The sequence below is a fragment of the Giraffa tippelskirchi genome, chromosome 6, assembly GCF_054371585.1.
Source record: "Giraffa tippelskirchi isolate mGirTip1 chromosome 6, T2T-mGirTip1v1.2.pri, whole genome shotgun sequence".
In the NCBI taxonomy this organism is placed as follows: Eukaryota; Metazoa; Chordata; class Mammalia; order Artiodactyla; family Giraffidae; genus Giraffa; species Giraffa tippelskirchi.
In genome coordinates, this window is record NC_137280.1 from 178,193,982 (window position 1) to 178,212,295 (window position 18,314).

The 18,314-nt window shown below is 38.3% G+C and overlaps 1 protein-coding gene across 23 annotated transcripts in view; it reads right to left on the minus strand.

Annotated features, from left to right (window-relative positions):
• Positions 1-18,314, minus strand: part of TMEM232 (transmembrane protein 232) — a 283,645-nt gene that overhangs the window by 240,506 nt on the left and 24,825 nt on the right. For all 23 annotated transcript variants that reach the window (XR_014058093.1, XM_081505367.1, XM_081505386.1 and 20 more), the window contains 3 exons: positions 9,332-9,443; positions 3,635-3,740; positions 1,565-1,722 (listed from right to left, as the gene is read on the minus strand). Coding sequence is in view for 22 of the 23 variants with exons in the window: in XM_081505367.1 (XP_081361493.1) it covers positions 1,565-1,722; positions 3,635-3,740; positions 9,332-9,443 (376 nt within the window). In the remaining variant the exon portion in view is untranslated. The remainder of the gene's footprint in view (positions 1-1,564; positions 1,723-3,634; positions 3,741-9,331; positions 9,444-18,314) is intronic.

Genomic DNA, 18,314 nt, shown 5'->3' on the forward strand with positions numbered 1-18,314 from the left:
CTGAGCCACCAGGGAAGCCTGGTGAATTGGGAGCCAAGGTGAATGCGTGGGATCACGGCTGAGAGTCCATGGGCCCCAGGTTTCAAAACCTTCTCTGCTGAGATCTTGGGTAATCAACTTAGAGTCTCTTTGCCTGGTCTGTGGAATGGTGGATAGTCATAGCACCTACCTTTTAGGATTATTGTGAAGATTAAACAAGTCATTATGTCTAACACATCTAAAGCACCGATTATTGTGCAATGCAAATAGTCTAACCACTCAGATGAGAGGATATAGGAATCTTTTTAAATTAAATGAATCCATGGTATATGTAAATTATAAGCAATATACACAATGACTAAAACTTTATTTTATAGCCTTTTTTACTGCTGGCAGAAATTTAAAGGCAAGAAATGGGAAAAGGTCACCAAAGAGGATGAGAAGGAAAGGAGAAAAAAGTGACACACACTTGATCTATGCTTTCCCACTCCACTCTTTCTCCATCATGAACTAGCCTGAACGCTAACCCTTTTTATATAAGTGATACAAATATATTATATTTTGAAATCCCAAAATAATTATATAAATAGAAGCTCTTAGGTATCGTCATAATGAACAGTTTGGGAAATAAAGAAAGAAGAAAAGGACATTGTAATTGTACTTGCCTCTTTGCCCCCAGCTGTTCTATGCAAAGCCTCAGTTCTTTGCATGTTCAATTTCTATTATGTGTTCTGTTTCTTGCCTGGTGTCCATAAATCTTTTACCCCCAAACATATCAGAGAGGATCTAGACTTAATTTATGAGGTCTGAAATACAGTGTCTTCCAAAAATGCCCTGGATGACTCATGAATATCTTCATGCCCACTTTTTAACATAATCAAATTTTCATAATCAAAATTAAAGAAGGGAAATATATTTTCGCAAATAATACCATACTTAATTTCAAATAATATGTATATACATATATGTCAACTAAAATATATACATACATATATATTTTCATTATTCATAAAGAAATTATTCTTCTGGTTTTTCTTTGCAATAAAACTACTAGTTAAGCTAAATTTCTATGACTAATAATAAATTTTGCAGCAGGCAACCTGATCATCACAGGAAGTGGAACGTTCTGTCTTCTAGGACCTTATGAAACATGAGCTACATGAATACAGTTTCCCATCTTACGGTTCTAAAATGACATAGAATACCAAGATAACAATCCATCTTCTCAAATCGGGCAACAATTTAAGAGTATATCAGTCAGCATTTTTAAATGGAAAACTGGCATTCAGCAATCCTTAAAATAGATACGAGAAAACTATATACACTCAGAAATAATTACAAACTTGATTCTTAATTAAATGTCATTTTCCTGCATAGTTGGCAAAACTGTATTTTCTCCAACTATCTCCATTTGCATATCAAGTAATAATATAGTGTCCACATTTAGAGATTAAAATAAACTACCAAACAAGAGAATATTCTGAAATAAAACCAAATGGCCTGTTTAGATCCTGAAACAGGTATCATGTGGCCAGATATAGTGCATGTAGCAATTAAAACACATTAGAATCACCTTAAAACATACCTTTGTCAGCTTGATTTCAATTGAGTATAAGTATGCCTTTTGGAATGCATCACAGCAGAGTCTGTATAAAATGGATTCCGCAACAAAAAATAAGGCAGGCAGATGTTCACAATCAAAGGCAGCATGGTCCAGGGAAGCATAGAGTATATTTAAAGCTTCTGAAATGTTAACAAGTAGAAACATAATTTATAAATGATGCTGTTTTTCTACATGCTACAAGGGAGTCTTATAATTAACTATTTGATCAGTCACCAAACCCACACTGTGGTTTTGAAATATTCACAGTCTCTGACATCCCTTCCATCAAGAGGTGAAGTCTATGCCCCCTCCCCTTGAACCTGAGCGGCCTTGTGACTGCTTCAACCAATAGTAAGGCCATTTCAGTGACACTGTGTGACTTCCAAGGCTAGACCAGAAAAGGCGATCCAATTGAGTCGCCCCCTACAGCGGAGGGGGAGGGCGGGAGAGAGGCAAGGAAAGAGAGAGAAACGCCCTAGGAAGGCAGCCCAGCTCTTCCAGCCAACAGAAATAGACCAGGACACATATATGCCTCAGTCCTGTCCAGCTGTTCGCAACCCTGGACGGCAGCCCCCCAGGCTCCTCTGTCCACGGGATTCTCCAGGCCAGAATACTGGAGTTGGGTTGCCGTGTCCTCCTCCAGGGGGTCTTCCTGACCCAGGGAAGACTCGCATCTCCTAGTCTCCTGCGTTAGCAGGCAGGTTCTTTACCGCCAGCATCATTATATAATGGTGGGGAAAACAGACAGAACTGGATGACAAAGAAGTGTTAACAGAAGTGCTATAAACAGAAAAGCAGAATGAATAAGGCCAATGGAGCTGAATGAGGAAGAATGTCAAGTTAAGGCCCTACACAAAACTGCACCTCACGTCATTACAGGCACATTTCATTTTATTTATTGTGCTTTGCAGATACTGTGTTGTTTTATTTTTATTTTTTTACAAATTGAAGGTTTTTAGTAATCCAACATCTAGCAAGTCTAGCAAGTGCCACTTTTGCAAAAGCATTATTTTTTAATTAAGGTATGTGCATTTTTCAGACAAGCTACTGCACAGTTGATAGACTGTAATACAGTAGAAATATAGCTCTTACAAGCACCATGAAACAAAGAACTTCATGTGACTCACTTTATTGAAATATTTTCTTCATTATGGGGATCTTGAACCAAACTCACAATCTCTCCAAGAATGTACCTGTACACAGATTTTGAGCAGCTGTTATGAACGAAACTGAGGTTGAGTGACGAGGGAGAGCAAGTGGCTGCTGGTGAGTCAAGACTGTTGCCCTCAGTATCAGTTAAAACATTTAATAGGGCCTGGCTGTGGACAGCTCTGGGATGAAGGGCCATAAAGGCAAGTTAAATACACAATCATTCTTATTCTCCCTATTGCTTGAAAGCTCCTGGATAGCACCACAAACCCAGTTTACATGGGGAAATACTCTCTGACCTCATATGGATACCATCCTAAATTCATTTTAAAAGGCATACACATAACATTTAGGTTAACGAAAGAAAGAACTTCATTTCCTGAAAAATAATGTTTTTTAATTTCTTTTTTAGATTGGTTGGAGGGTGGTTTAAAAGGCGACACAGAAATAAGAAGTGATAAATGAAAAGGTAATGAGTAAAATGGCTGTTTAAAACAAGTGAAGGAACAAATGGCCATTTGGATAATGTCTTACGAGTAAGAGTTATAAAATGCCGAAGCAAGTTTCTCCAAAGTATAATGCCTATTGGAATTGAAAATCACTAAATGACATTTTATATTACTTTTTAATTAGTTACTAATTTTAGAAAAAAGCAATAATGACTCTGCTGAGCAAAAGTTTTTAAAACAATTTTGTAATTAGAAAGTTGAGCAGCCAAATTCATAAATTCAAAATTACGAAAGGAACTTTCATAATGAAACATTGTCAGATATTTCAATACAAGAAAGGCAAATTTTCCTTGGCTCCTGCACAGTTTCTAAATATTACAGCTACCAAATTATGCCTTCACTGCTAATCAAAATCACTTAGGGTGGCTGAGAAGAGCCTGGTCAGTGGACGTACCATCCTGGACTTCGCCTCCGCACTGGGCCAGGTACACCACTTCGGTCCATGCCGCAGGGAGCTGCACATGCCTCCCCGTCCCTAAGGTCCTGAGACCCAGTTTCCTCTGTTATTGGGAAGATAAAAGAAGCAAACAAAAATGTACAGCTTTTTAATTTTAGTATAGGTTTATTTTCATTGTCTACATTTTATTAATTTATTCATACTTCATCATTTATTTTATTGAAGTATAGTTGACTTACAACATTGCTTTACTTTCAGGTATGCAGCCAAGTGATTCAGTTATACATATGTACATCTCTCTCTATACTTTTCAGACTCTTTTCTATTATAGGTCATAATAGGACATCGAGTACTGTTTCCCGTGCTCGTCAGTAAGTCCTTGCTGTTCACCTGTTTCACATGTGGTGGTGTGTACCTGCGAATCCCATACTCGTTATCTCTCCACACCACTTTTCCCTTGATAATCCTAAATTTGTTTTCTGTGTCTGTGTGTCTGACTGTTTTGTAAATGACTTAATTTGTATTTTTTTAAGATTCCACACATAAATGTTATTGTAAGATATCTGTCTTTCTCTGCATGACTTGGGTGATAATCTCTAGGTCCACCCACATCGCTGAAAAGGGTATTACTTCATTCCTTTTTATGGCTGAGTAATACTCATAATCAGAGCTGTGTAGTTCACACACAGAGGTCCCGAGGGGCTTCATTTGGCCCCTTGGTGTTTACTTTGATCCTGCCATCGCAGGAAGTGGTGCCCTTGGCTCGGCTCTGGTATCCTTGCGTTTAGTTTCTCGCTGCTGACAGTTGCTCTCCCGGCTTCTCACTCAGTTCATCTCCTGCTGAATTTGTGTATCCAGACTGCGGTGACATCTTACGAAGATCCTGGACTCTGCATTTGTATTACCTGGAAAAGTGGAGCTGGCAAGCACCATAGTAACTCAGTACGTTTTGGAGCTATGTCATCTTCTCTTTTAACCATTAAAACAGCTTCCTGCTGCTATTTCAGAATTTTTATCTGGAGACTATGCTGGGTCTTGGTATCTTGATGGAGACACACTAATGATCATTCGTGTTGGCATGGTCTTCCCTCTTGCACTTCTTCCTAAAATAGGCCTTCTTGGCTACTCGAGTAGTTTATCGTTTTTCTTCATGGTGTCCTTTGCTCTTGTGGTAATAATTTAAAATGCTCACACCTTGCTCTTTAATATTAAATTATGTAGAACAGTGCTACCGATGATTGGAAACCAAAGCGCTTTCATTTCTCCAAAGACAATGCCTATGCCATACCAACCGTGACTTTTTCATTTCTCTGCACACCTCAATCCTGCCCATATACTGTGAACTTCAAAGCCCTTCTAAGAAATGGATGCAGGATGTAATCAGTACAGCGATTCCTTTAAGTTTTCTCACTTACTTTGTACCTGCGCTCTTTGGGAACCTCACTTTTTATGATGATGTAGCATCAGAATTACTACAAGGTTATAGTAAATACTTGCCATATGATGTCCTTATGACGGTGAAGTTACGCATACTATTTTCTGTGCTTTTGACGGTCTCTCTAATCCACTTCCCTGCAAGGAAAGCTTTAATGATGTTTTTCCCCAATCTCCCATTCTCAAGGATTCACAATTCTTCGATCACCCTAGCTCTCAATATTATCACTGTTTTACTTGCAGTATGTGTTCCTGACATTACAAACGCATTTGGTATAGTTGGTTCCGTACATCAATGTGTTTGATTTTTGTGTTCCCAGGACTCTTTTTCTCTTAAAATGAGCAGAGAGGATTTCTTCTCATGGAAAAAGTTGGGGACGTTTGTCTTGCTCATCTTTGGTATTTTGGTTGGTAATTTTAGTTTAGCACTCATTATTTTTAACTGGATTAATAACTGAAGGAAATATTTTCCCACTTTCTGTGAAGAATACTTGACCTTCATATGCAAAAAGGAATCACTCTGGAAGGCGCCTTGGGTTACTCCTCTTTATATAGGTTACATTTTTGTAAACATTAACAGAAAAGCAGAACAGAACAAGAAGTGGGCGGGGGAAAGCAGGCACAGCAGGTTTAATCAAACTAAGAAACAAATTCAAAATGCCCCTAAATGTGTTGAGCACCTTTTGTTCTGAGTTTATTGTTTGGAATTAGCAGGGTAGTTTTAATGCTTACAGAGATACCTGAGCAGAAAGTACAGTGTTCTCATGTATCCCCTCATTCCAGCACAACCACAGTTTCCCATATTACCAACAGCTTGTTTTAGTAAGGTGCATTTGTTATACTTGATGGGCAAATACTGATACATTGCCATTAACTGAAGTTCATCCTTTACCTTAGGGCTCACTTCTGATGCAAGCATTGGCAACCTCAGATCTTTTTACTGTCTACATAAAAACCATGAGCCTTTCCCCATGAGCCTTTTCTAAACCACTGTTTGGTGGAATTAGGCAGCATCAAACCTTTCAGACTGGCTTCTATCACTTAGCAATATGTGTCTAAGTTTCCTCCATGATTCTTCATGGAGGAAGATAACTTGATAGCTCTTTTTTAAATCACTGGTAATATTCTATTGTATGGATGTACCACAGTTTGGGGCTTCCCAGGTGGCACTAGTGGTAAAGAATCTGCCTGCCAATGCAGGAGATGTAAGAGACACAGTTTCGATCCCTAGGTCTGGAAGATCCCCTGGAGGAGGGCATGGCAACCCACTCCAGTATTCTTGCCTGGAGAATCCCTTGGACAGAGGAGCCTGGCAGGCCACAGTGCACAGTGTTGCAAAGAGTCGGACACAACTGAAGCGACTTAGCAACATATATATACACCCACACAAGTATGTATATACATATATGTATGTACACAAATATATCACACCTTCTTTGTCCACTCATCTGTCAGTGGACACTTAGGTTGCTTCCATGTTTTGTAAATAGAGCTGCTATGAACATTGGAGGGCATATATCTTTTTTAATTAGACTTTTCATCTTTTCCAGATATACGCCCAGGAGTGGAATTGCTGGATCATATGGTAACTCTATTTTAAGTTTTTAAGGAAACTCCATACTGTTTTTCACAGGGGTTGCACCAATTTAATTCCTACCAACAGTGTATGAGGGTTCATTTTCTTCCACTCTCTCTCCTGCATTTGTAGACTTTTTGATGAAGATCATTCTGACCAGCGTGAGGTGATACCTCATCATGGTGTGGATTTGCATTTCTCTAACAATTAGTGATGTTGAGCATCTTTTCATGTGCCTGTTGGTCATTTGTATGTCTTCTTTGAAGAAAAGTCTAGTTAGATCCCTGCCCATTTTTTGATTAGGTTCTTTGGGTTTTTTTGGTGTTTTGTTTTGTTTTGTTAATATTGAGCTTCATGAGCTGTTTGTATATTTTGGAAATTAATCCCTTGTCAGTTACATCACTTGCAAATATTTTATCCCAGTCTGTAAGTTATCTTTTCATTTTATGAATGGTTTCCTTTGCTGTGCAAAAGTTTTTAGGTTTGCTTAGGTCCCATTTGTTTATTTCTGTTTTTCTTTCTATTGCCTTGGGAAACTAACCCAAGAAAATACTGGTACAATTTATTTCGGAGAATGTTTTGTCTATGTTCTCTCCCAGGGATTTTGTGGTGTCATGTCTTATAGTTAAGTCTTTCATGTCTTATATTTAAGTCATTTTGAGTTTACTTTTGTTTATGGTGTGAGGGTATGTTCTAACTTTGTTAATTTACATGTGGTTGCCAAGTATTTCCATCACACTTGCTGAAAAGACTGTCCATTGTATATTATTGCCTCCTTTGTCGAAGATTAACTGTAGGTGTGTGGATTTACTTCTGGGTTGTCTCTTCTATTCCACTGATCCATATGTCTGTTTTGCAGATAACACACTGTTTTGATTACTGTAGCTTTGTAGTAGTGTCTCAAGTCTGCAAGGGTTATACCTCTAGCTTTGTTCTTTTTTCCTCAGGATTACTTTGGCAATTCTGGGTCTTTTGTGGTTCCATATCAATTTCAGGATTTAGTTCTAACTCTGTGAAAAATGTCATGAGTAATTTGATAGGGATTGCTTTATATCTGTATATTGCTTTGGGTAGTATGGCTGTTTTACAAATACTAATTCTTCTAAACCAAAGCATTGGATACTTTTCCATTTCTTTGAATAATCTTCAATTTCCTTTACCAATGTTTTATACTTTTCAGCATGCAAGTCTTTCATCACCTAGGTCATGTTTATTCCTAGGGTATTTTTTTTTTTTACACAATTTTAAATCACTTTGCTTTTTTTCTTTTGCTTTCTCTTTCTGATATCTCCTTGTTAGTGTAAAAAAAGGTAACAGATTTCTATATATTAATCTTGTATTCTACTACCTTGCTGAATTCATTTATCCATTCTAATAGTTTTTGTGTGGTGGCTTTAAGGTTTTCTGTATAGAGTATCAGGTAATCTGCACACAATGATAATATTATCTCTTCTCTTCCAATTTGGATACCTTTTACTTCCTTTTCTTGTCTGATTGCAATGGCTAGGACTTCCAACACTATGCTGAATAGAAGTGGTAAGAGTGGACAACCTTGTTGTGTTCCAGAATTTAGCAATAAGGCTTTCAGTTTTTCACCACTGAGTATTACACTGACTGTGAAAGTGAAACGTGAAAGTCGCTTAGTCCTGTCTGACTCTTTGCAACCACATGGACTGTAGCCTGCCAGGCTCCTCTGTTCATGGGGATTCTCCAGGCCAGAATACTATAGCGGGTAGCTGTTCCCATCTCCAGGGGATCTTCCCAATCCAGGGATCGAGCCCAGGTCTCTCACATTGCAGGCAGATTCTTTACTGTCTGAGCCACCAGTGGGTTATCATAAATGGCTTTATAATATGTTAACATATGCTCCCTCCATACCCACTTTGGTGAGAGTTTTAATCATGAATGGATGTTGAATTCTTTTTTTAATCAACATTGTTCATGGATTTAAAAAAAAATTTCTTTAAATATATGGTCAACCATGAGTAAAATACTGGAAAATAACTGCCACCAAAAAAGATGGCTTAATTTATCCATTTGTTTTGTGTGGTTTTTATTTCACCAATCATTTAGTATTATAGCAAAATTATGTGTATATCATTTCTCTGTCAAAACTTAAATGGTATATAATTAAGAAAAGGTAAAACCTTTACCTTCTATTCTGTTTTTATATTATTTTAAAATTTGTGAATCAATGATATATTCTTAAAGAATATATTTAACAGGTTAGGTGAATAGTCTGTTACAGAGAAAGAACAGTACTCTGCATGTATAGTGCAGAACAGTACTCTACATGTACTCTGCATGTATGTTTAGAAGGCCTTTCTGTCCTTTTTTTTAAAAAAAAAACAAGACATGTTTGTTAACATTTTTTCAGTAAAATGTAGAATTTTCATGAATAAATATTTATTTACCAGCCTTTGATACTTTGATGTGGACTCTTGGACTACTGTCAACAGCTGTATTCCCCAATAATTTATGAATTATTTTCATCCAAAAGCCATTTGATATTGAATAATTTGGTCATAAGCTTTAACTTTAATTTACATTTAGTATTTTTAACTATGTCTATTTATAACCAAAGAAATATGTATCCTTATTTTTTCTTTCAATATTTTAGAACATGTAATCATCCACCAACTGGAAGAAAAAGTTCACATACTAAGTAATCAACCAGCCATTACCTTACATTTGATAATGTTTTTTCTAGCTATGTCCAATAGTTCTTCCTCCTCTTTTGGATTTTTTGTTTGATTGAATCTCAAGATGAATTCTTTTGTGATTGAAAATGGTGGCCTAAACCAAAAAAAAGAAAAAAACAGTAATTACGGCTATGACTTCCAAATTTCAATTAATCCAACTTCCAGTGACTAAGTGTTATCTATTTCCTTAAAAATTACCTTAATGAGAAAGTTTCACACAAAAAAAAAATCAGTGAAATAATATATATATGTAGATATATGTAACATATAATATATATATATCCAGGCCTCCTAGATTAATCTTATCATACTCTTGGTTGAGAAACATAAATCTCATGGTATCAAAGAAATCGTAGCCCCTTGAAAAAGAAAATCCTGTGTCATAGTTGCCAGAAGTCATACTGGTATATGTCTTCTTTATAGGTAAAATCCAGCATCACTTCATTATGCTGAAAACTGATTTATCTCCTCACATATTTCAGTGTTGGTTCAATTTAAGCTAAAACATTATTCCCTCCAAGAAAGTGGAATCAGTCTAACATGGCTGGAGTAAAGTAGGCAGGAGAGAAAAGATGCATGTAATCAGGTCAGAGAGGTGACAGTGAGCCACATTCACTCTGGATGAGACGGGAAGCTTCTGCAGGGTTTTGATGAGAGGAGCGGCATAACCCAGCCTGTGTCTGAACCGGCTCCTCCAGACGCTGTGCTGAGAGCTGGGCTGGGCAGGTAGCAAGGGTGAGAGCACACAGGAACGCAGGTGAGAGGCACGTTGGCTCGGATCAGAATTAGAGAAAATGATTAAGGGAAGAGTCCAGACAATGGGTATATGTTGACATGAACTCCAACCAGACTGCCCAGTGAGTTAGAAATGGACATAAAAGGAAGAATAAAAGGAGTCATGACTGAACCGAGTAACTGAAAGGATGGAACTGCTATTTACCAAGATGGGAAAGGTTGCTAGAGGAACAGATTTGGGTGAGGGAGAGAATAAGTTCAGCACTGGGCATGTTTGGAGATGACCACGGCCGTCCAAACGAAGATGCAGAGTAAGCAGTTAGATACAGGAGTCTGAACTTGGAGGAAAGGTTCAGGCTAAATATATAAATTTTGAGTCTTTAGCACACAAAAGGTACTTAAAGTCTTGTGAATGGAAAGCACCCCATGGGTAAGGTGCAGAGAGAGTAGACAAGTATTTTAAAGAGAAGTGAGGAAAGTTGAGGCTGTATGCACGAGAATGAATAAAGTGATTACAATGAAGTACCACCGAGTTTAAAACAGCATGGGATCAAAGTGATATCAGAGGAATAGAAAATGGATAGCTGAATCAATGAGTTGCTTGTGTGATAAAATAATTGTTGGAGTCATACTATTAAAAGGACTGATCTGAGAGAATAAAACACAATTTTTCAACAACTTACTATATTTATAATTTACTGAATTAATTCCTCTGTGGGATATAGAAAAAAAACATGAATAAAAATCAGATTTTGCCCCTGAGTGACTCACACTCCTATTGGGAAGTCAGATGTATGTAAAAGTAATCACAGTGTTGCACAATCACAGGATAAGCAGAGATAAAAGCATGGTGCTCTACAGACTAGAACCAAATAGATAACCCAGTGAAGAACAATTAAAGAAATGACAAGCTCTTTAACTACCACCCTAAAATATGTCTTTATTCAGTCAATTAGCAACCATTCACTATCTCTATGTTTCAAGCACTAACCTTGGAACTAGGGTACATGATGAAACCAACAAACAACCTTGCCCTCAAGGAGCATATAGTAAAATAGTGGAAGAGTTGAGGTGTTAGAACTCAAAAAGTCTGCTAGAATTGGGCATCTGAAATGAATAACTTCATTCTTGACTTCCTGTTCTCTTGCTCTTGGAAATACGTGCTTTGATGGATATGGTAAATGTTGGCTATAAACTCTCAACAGTCATCTGGGATGACATGTCTTTGATCAACATGGACCTACTCTGCATGAAGAGTCCAAAATAGCTCTAATCTTCCCCTTTGTACAGAGGGGTATGGGAATAAAAATAAGATAGTCCCTTTATCCATTTAAATTTTTCTAAATTTCATTAGAAATTAGATTTTTTAAAAGTACTAATGCAACACTGCTGTTTATAACAAACCAAACATTCAGGGGGGCCTCCCAACACTACTGTCTCCAATTCTACCCATCAGAAACAGCCAAGATCATTGCTTACAAACCAACCTACGTGAACTCTTTTTAACAAATAGAACCATGTAATTAGCACTGCAGCATGTTTTCTTCATTAAATTTTTCAGACATTACTCAAGTTCAAGTGACCCTAATATACAGTAGCATGGACGTGCACAAAAAATAACAGTGTCTTTGACAAATTCCCATTCCTTCCCGCTAACTTATGCTGTAATTTCTTAAAATTCTTGTACATAGCCTGGTATTTAGTAGGTGCACACTATTCTGAGTTATCAATCTCCACACTATTTTCAATAGTTAAATATTTGATTACCACCTCTACTTGTAAGCATACCTATATAGACATCATAAGAGAATTAAAAGGCGAAACTTCAAATGATAGAACATATTGTCAAGACATGTAACTGACAAAGGGCTCATATCCATAATATAACCAGAATACAAAAGCAACTCCCAAGCAATAGAAACAGAAGTCTTAAACAGGTAACTGACAAGAGAAGAAATCCATAACTCTGTGAGACCACAGTTAACATCATAAAATAGGGAAACTCAAATTAAACCATCTCATTTAAGCAGATTTCCCTACCAACAACCACAGAACCACAGACACACACATAGACAGTATCCCAGGGTTTCAAATACAAGTTAAAAATATATTTTTTGAAATTAGATATTTATCTCACCTTTTATATAGGCTCTGAGGAAAATGCATTTTTATAATTTTATTTCTAAAGCAGAGTAAAGCCTCAGGATGAAAATATCCAATTCAATTTCTATGCTTAGATTATACTTTTAAATAATTTTAGTTTTATCAATTATTTTTCAATATGGCTGTGGCCTGTAATGAATCATTAAAAATATGGAAAGCTAATGCTTCCCAGCTTTCTATACAGATATTGAGTACTTTAATTGGTCTCCAACAGCTCATGTCAATAAATATTTAATGGGAAATAAATACAACTGTTTTAACTATTTCTTTTCCCGTTACAAATAGAGGTTGTTATACAAATGAATGCTTATTTAATGATAGGAACAACCCATGATAAGAAGCAAAAGAAAACTTGATAAAGCAAATAGGGGCATTTTAAAGGAAAATACATCCTAGTTTCATACATTCCAATTTCTTCAAAACATCAAAGGATTTCACAAAGACAAATGTAATTGACTGTAACTGTATAAATGCAGTCCTGTGGAACAGGTAGTGAGTAAGGTCATCATGCCAATTTTCACATAAAAGAAACATGCTGAAGTCTTCAGACTGCATGGATATCCAATCCAAATGACTCTTTATTTACATTATCTGTGAATTTAGAGCTTTTTTAAGCTGACAATTCATTTGTTCAGTAAACATTTAATGAAAGCCTCTCACATACAAGATATTCTGCTAGACATGGTGAGGGCTAAGAGAAGAATCAGGCCTGGCCTCAAGAGCTCACAATCCAGGAAGGAACTGAGACAAATCACAAACGATGCAACATAAAGGAGATGCTGTGGTTGGGGGTGGGGGGCGGAGGAGATACAATCCTGAGTGGAGCTCAGAAGTACAGATCATGATTCCAATACCCCTTGTTGACATAATCTTTGCTTAATCATTTAATCCGTGTGAGCTATAATTTTCCATCTGTGGAAATGAGGACAAAACTGGTAGAATTTTGGAAAGCGTTTGGAACACACTGTCTGGTTCCTGCACGGATTCAGCTCTGGATAACTATTAGTTATAAGAATCATGGTTTTTGGTTAAATGTTCAAAATGAGCTTCTTTGCAGAAATGGCACTTGGGCCCCCTCGATGTGCAGACGGGTGCCGGGATGTGACACAGTGGGAGTTGTCTTTTCAAACCTTGTCTGTGCCCCTCCCACTCAGATGGCCGGCCAGCACCTATATCCCCAGACTTTCTGGCAGCTGGGTACGGCCACAGGACCAAACCAGGAGGTGGCGAGCAGACACAACATATGCAAATTTCAGGTCACCTCTAACTTGAAGACAGGCCACTTTCCCTAGAATAAACCACTTTCTCCCTTCCAGTGGACTAGAAGACAAAAACGGTGCTGACTGGCTTTGATTAGGAAGACGAATCCAACTGTGAGACAATGAGGGTCCTGAGTTTCTCATTGACCCTAAAAGCAGAGTTATCCAGTCAGCCTAGACCCACTGGTTCATATGTCAGATAAAAACACTTCTATCAGACTCGAGCCTCTGAAATTAGAGACTTCTTTTTATAGTTACTTCAAGTTTACCCTAACACAAGTAGAAACAAAAAAGAATGCTTTGAACCTAGCATAGAGAGACAGAATGCTTAAAATCAAGATAGGTAATAAAGATGGAAATGTTAGGTTGAGACAAATATAAATGACATTGAATGGGAGTCTGTGCAGACTTACAGCTACCTACATCAATGTCTATTCTCTTTTGTGAAGTTTGACATACACGTATATCTAGGTTTCAGCCAGTAAAAATCCGTTCTGGGAAGCCTCTTGAAAATGCATACAAACCCTTCTTCTGCCTTTCCTCTATTCTGGCTGCATGAAGCACAACTGTGATCACTGGAGCCTCAGCAGCCATGATAGAACATGAAAGGCCCCTAAGAGTAAGTCTTAATGCATCAGACCAGCTGGTTAAAAGGAACCTAAATTCTAGACCGCCATACCCGCTCTAGACTGACAACATTCAGACAAACAAACTTCTGTCATTGTTATTTTAGATTCTCTTAGTTGCAGTGGGTACCAATTCTATATTTTACAGAGACTTATCTGAGTCTTATCTGATAAACAAGAGGATTATTCAGCAGAAGAGTGACGAGATTATAGCAATGCTTGAGGATGACTAAACTGAAAGTTTATGTTGTATGGTCTGGAGTGAGGAGTCGCTACTGGTAAACAGTTGGGCAATTATTTCAACAATTTAAATAACAAGTAATAAAGATCTGAACTTCAGTCTAGGAAACAATAATGATGAAAAATAAGTGACTGTGAGATATGAGCTGGAAGCTAAATCAAAAGGGCTCAATGACTAATGAGACATGAGAAAAGAAATTTTGAGGGTGGACATAGAGATAATCTTAAGGCTCTGAGTCAACATGATTAGCAGTAGACAGTTGGTATCAAGCAAATTAGATGGGAACATTTGGGCAAATAACCTGTGCCATTCTGGACATATATTCTCTCCCCTGTGGGACACCAAGTGGAGAGGTCTATAATACTAATGAACTTGTGAGACAGTCTTTAGGAAGTGGATAAGATCTGGAAATAAAGACTTTAGATTCACCTATGTATTCAAAGCCATGACATTTCAGGAGGAAGAGTACTGGGGAAAAAAGAGAATCAAGGGAGATCTTTGGACAAATCCCACGGGTGGGAGGCAAGAGGGAAAGAATGGTAAATATGATAGGAGATTCAGGGAAATAGTACAATGGAATTCAAACAGGTATACAATTTGGGGTGTAAACTCTATGAGAATTGTTCATTACTCACAGTCCCTGCTCAGCCAGTGGGTCCAACTTCTATATTAGCACTTTGGCTCCATCTTCCCCTGCCCTGGCCTTAGATCATAGAGTCACAATAGATATTTGACTCATGCTAGGCCAACTGAAGGGCTTCCCCAGTAGCTTAACTGGTAAAGAATCTGCCTGCAATGCTGGAGACCCCAGTTTGATTCCTGGGTCAGGAAGTTCCCTGGAGGAGGGATAGGCTACCCACTCCAGTATTCTTGGGCTTCCCTGGTGGCTCAGTCAGTAAAGAATTCCACCCACAATGCAGGAGACCTACGTTCCATCTTTGGGTTGGGAAGATCCCCTGGAGGAGGACACGGCAACCCACTCCAATGTTCTTGCCTGGAGAATCCCCATGAACAGAGGAGCCTGGCGGGCTGTAGTCCATTGGGTCGCAAAGAGTCGGACACAACTGAGCGACTAAGCACGGCACAGGCCAATTAAACCCCCTCTCCAGGGATTTGAAGTAATTAGATAATAACTTAATTAGTTGATGTCAGAGCTGAAAGTTTATGTGTAGCCATGAGATAGATTTCTTGTCATTCAAGACAACAAAGTAAACTTGATCCATGTTTGTTGGATTATTTTCTCATATACACCCTGGGTTTATAGCCTAGTATAGACAGAGACTGTATCTGCTGATCATTTTATCTCCAGTGTCTATTGGAGAACACATACTAATTAGTGAATGAATAAATGAGGCCTGGCTATAGCTTCCACTCTTGCCTTCCACAAAACAGCCTGATATTGTTTCACTGCATTTTTCTTTTGCTTAAGTTGAACATGTGCCTTTTCGTTGCAAACAAACAGTATTAGCCTGAGATACCAAAGAAGAATAGGCTGAAGATGAAAAGCACGGTCAAAAACGTCCATCTTGCAGAGATGGAGACTAAGGGCGAACGAAAATGTCACTAGAGATAATGTTCAGGAAGTCAGTGGAGATTTTGTAAGAGAGTAGTTTGACTAGCTAAAACAGTATGCTGGGACTTCCCCAGTGGTCCAGTGGGTAAGACTTCAGGCTTCCAGTGCAGGAGGTGTGGGGATGACCCCTGACCTTGTAACTAGATCCCACATGCCACAGCTAAGAATGCGCGTGCTGCAACTAAAGATACCACATGATGCAATTCAGACCCAGCATAGCCAAACAGATATATAAGTAAAAATAAATTTTAAAAGGACAAAACCAGAATCTAGATTTCAAAGAACTAGTAAACACTACATGCTTTAAACATAGTGCTAATAAAATCAACAGTCTGGCTATGCTTTTGGTAAGTTTGGTATCTTGGGAAGGTGAAAACAATGGAACTGAAATTTTGAATAACAATTAACCTGGCTGATGCTTCCTAAAACCCATAAGTACCAGCATAATTAAAGAATGGTCTAGCCCTGTCTAGCCCTTTCAGGTATGTATATGATAAAACTAAATGTATAAGGAATTCAGAAACAGATTTAGTAATCTGAAGGACATAAATAGAGAGTTGGGAATATAGGCATATATTTAGAATTATTCTATAAATATCTCCGTAAATTTATCAGCTCTGATGCACTGATCTTGAATCTGGACTTTTGAAATGAGACACTGAAAATACCCTTGGTCATTTCTGATGCCTGTGTAACTGATTACAGCACCTTCACAGTACGGATATACAAGAGGCTTTATGGTATGAGGCCGGAAACATAGCCCTCAGATTCACTTCTAAAAGTATCTATGGTGTGATTATATTTGTATTAAGTCCTTGTTCTTCTTTAGGTCTTAAAGTTTGACTCAGTTTCAGCAAATGGAATTCTGTCTTAAGCCTTGAAAATGCAAACCCTCCTCCTTAGTAGTTACTAATAAAGAAAACGGCAAACAGGTGAGGGGCAAGAGGGCTGTTAATACAGACTGAGTTCTGAGCAGAAAGCCGTGCAGAAGAAACTGAAGGCTGAACTGGAGGAGGCGGTGGCACCCACTCCAGTCCTCCTGCCTGGAGAACCCCAGGGACAGGGGAGCCTGGGGGGCTGCCGTCCATGGGGTCGCAGAGAGTCAGACATGATTGAGAGATTCACTCTCACTTTTCCCTTTCATGCACTGGAGAAGGTAATGGCAACGCCTCCAGTGTTCTTGCCTGGAGAATCCCAGGGATGGTGGAGCCTGGTGGGCTGCCGTCTATGGGGTCACAGAGAGTCAGACACGACTGAGCGCGCACACACAGTACACACAGGTAACGATGCTCAAGTTGACATATTTAACTACTGCAGAGAGACAAATTCTGCCTACATTCCTTTGCTTGGAAAAGAACTTCAAACTTTACCTCTGTCTTTTCTTCCGTTAGCCAAAGAAAAGCAAAAATCAATGACTGATATATGCATGGTTTAAGATGAATCTGACTTTTCCTTTGAAAATGAGATATTCTTCCTCTGATGCCACAAATAATGGTTTAATGAAATCAAGGGCACACCTTCTTCAGGAAGATCTCACCAAAATTGTAAGGGTAAAGAATCTCCAAGAAGGAAATGGAGCAGAACCATGGCAACACTTGTTCACCTTCTATAATTTGGATGTATGTCTGCCAGAGAACCCTAAGAACCAGCTGATTGAAGTGGAGACAGAGATGCTAGGGCCTAGGATCAGCAAGTCTGGGTGAACAAAGTGGGGGTTGGTGAAGGAACATTAATGACAATATTTCAGTACTGTACATGAGCAAGGAAATGATTCACTATGTTTTACAACAATCTCCCAGGATGCTGGCATTATAGCCAACTCTTCCCTACTTATCGAACTGGATCAAGGCCTAAAAACAAATTAATTCTTGTTGAGTTGCACAGTAAATGAGTCACCTGGCAATAGGAAAAAGCTGACATGACAACCAAAGCTATGGAGCACTGCTTAGAGGCTTTGTTCTAGAAAATTCAACTGAAAAAACACCTTAAAATATTTATTTCAAGGGTAAAGAAACCAGTTTAACTGTTAGAGAAGTGCAAAATAATGATAAATTTATCAAGATAGAACCTTATTTCTCTTTCATGTGGCAGACCAAGATAAGGAATCCAGGCTTGATATGACTGCTCCAAGGAAATGGAAGTTCTGACTTTTTACCCCTGGCTACTCGGCTGTTCTCAACATACATCTTTTATTTCATGGCCTAAGATGTCTGCTCCAACTGCTGCAATCACATCCTCATTCCAACTAAAAAAATAAAGGGAGACATGCAGAGGAACAGGAAAATATACTCAGTTCAGTTCAGTCCAGTCGCTCAGTCATGTCCGACTCTTTGCAACCCCATGAATTGCAGCATGCCAGGCCTCCCTG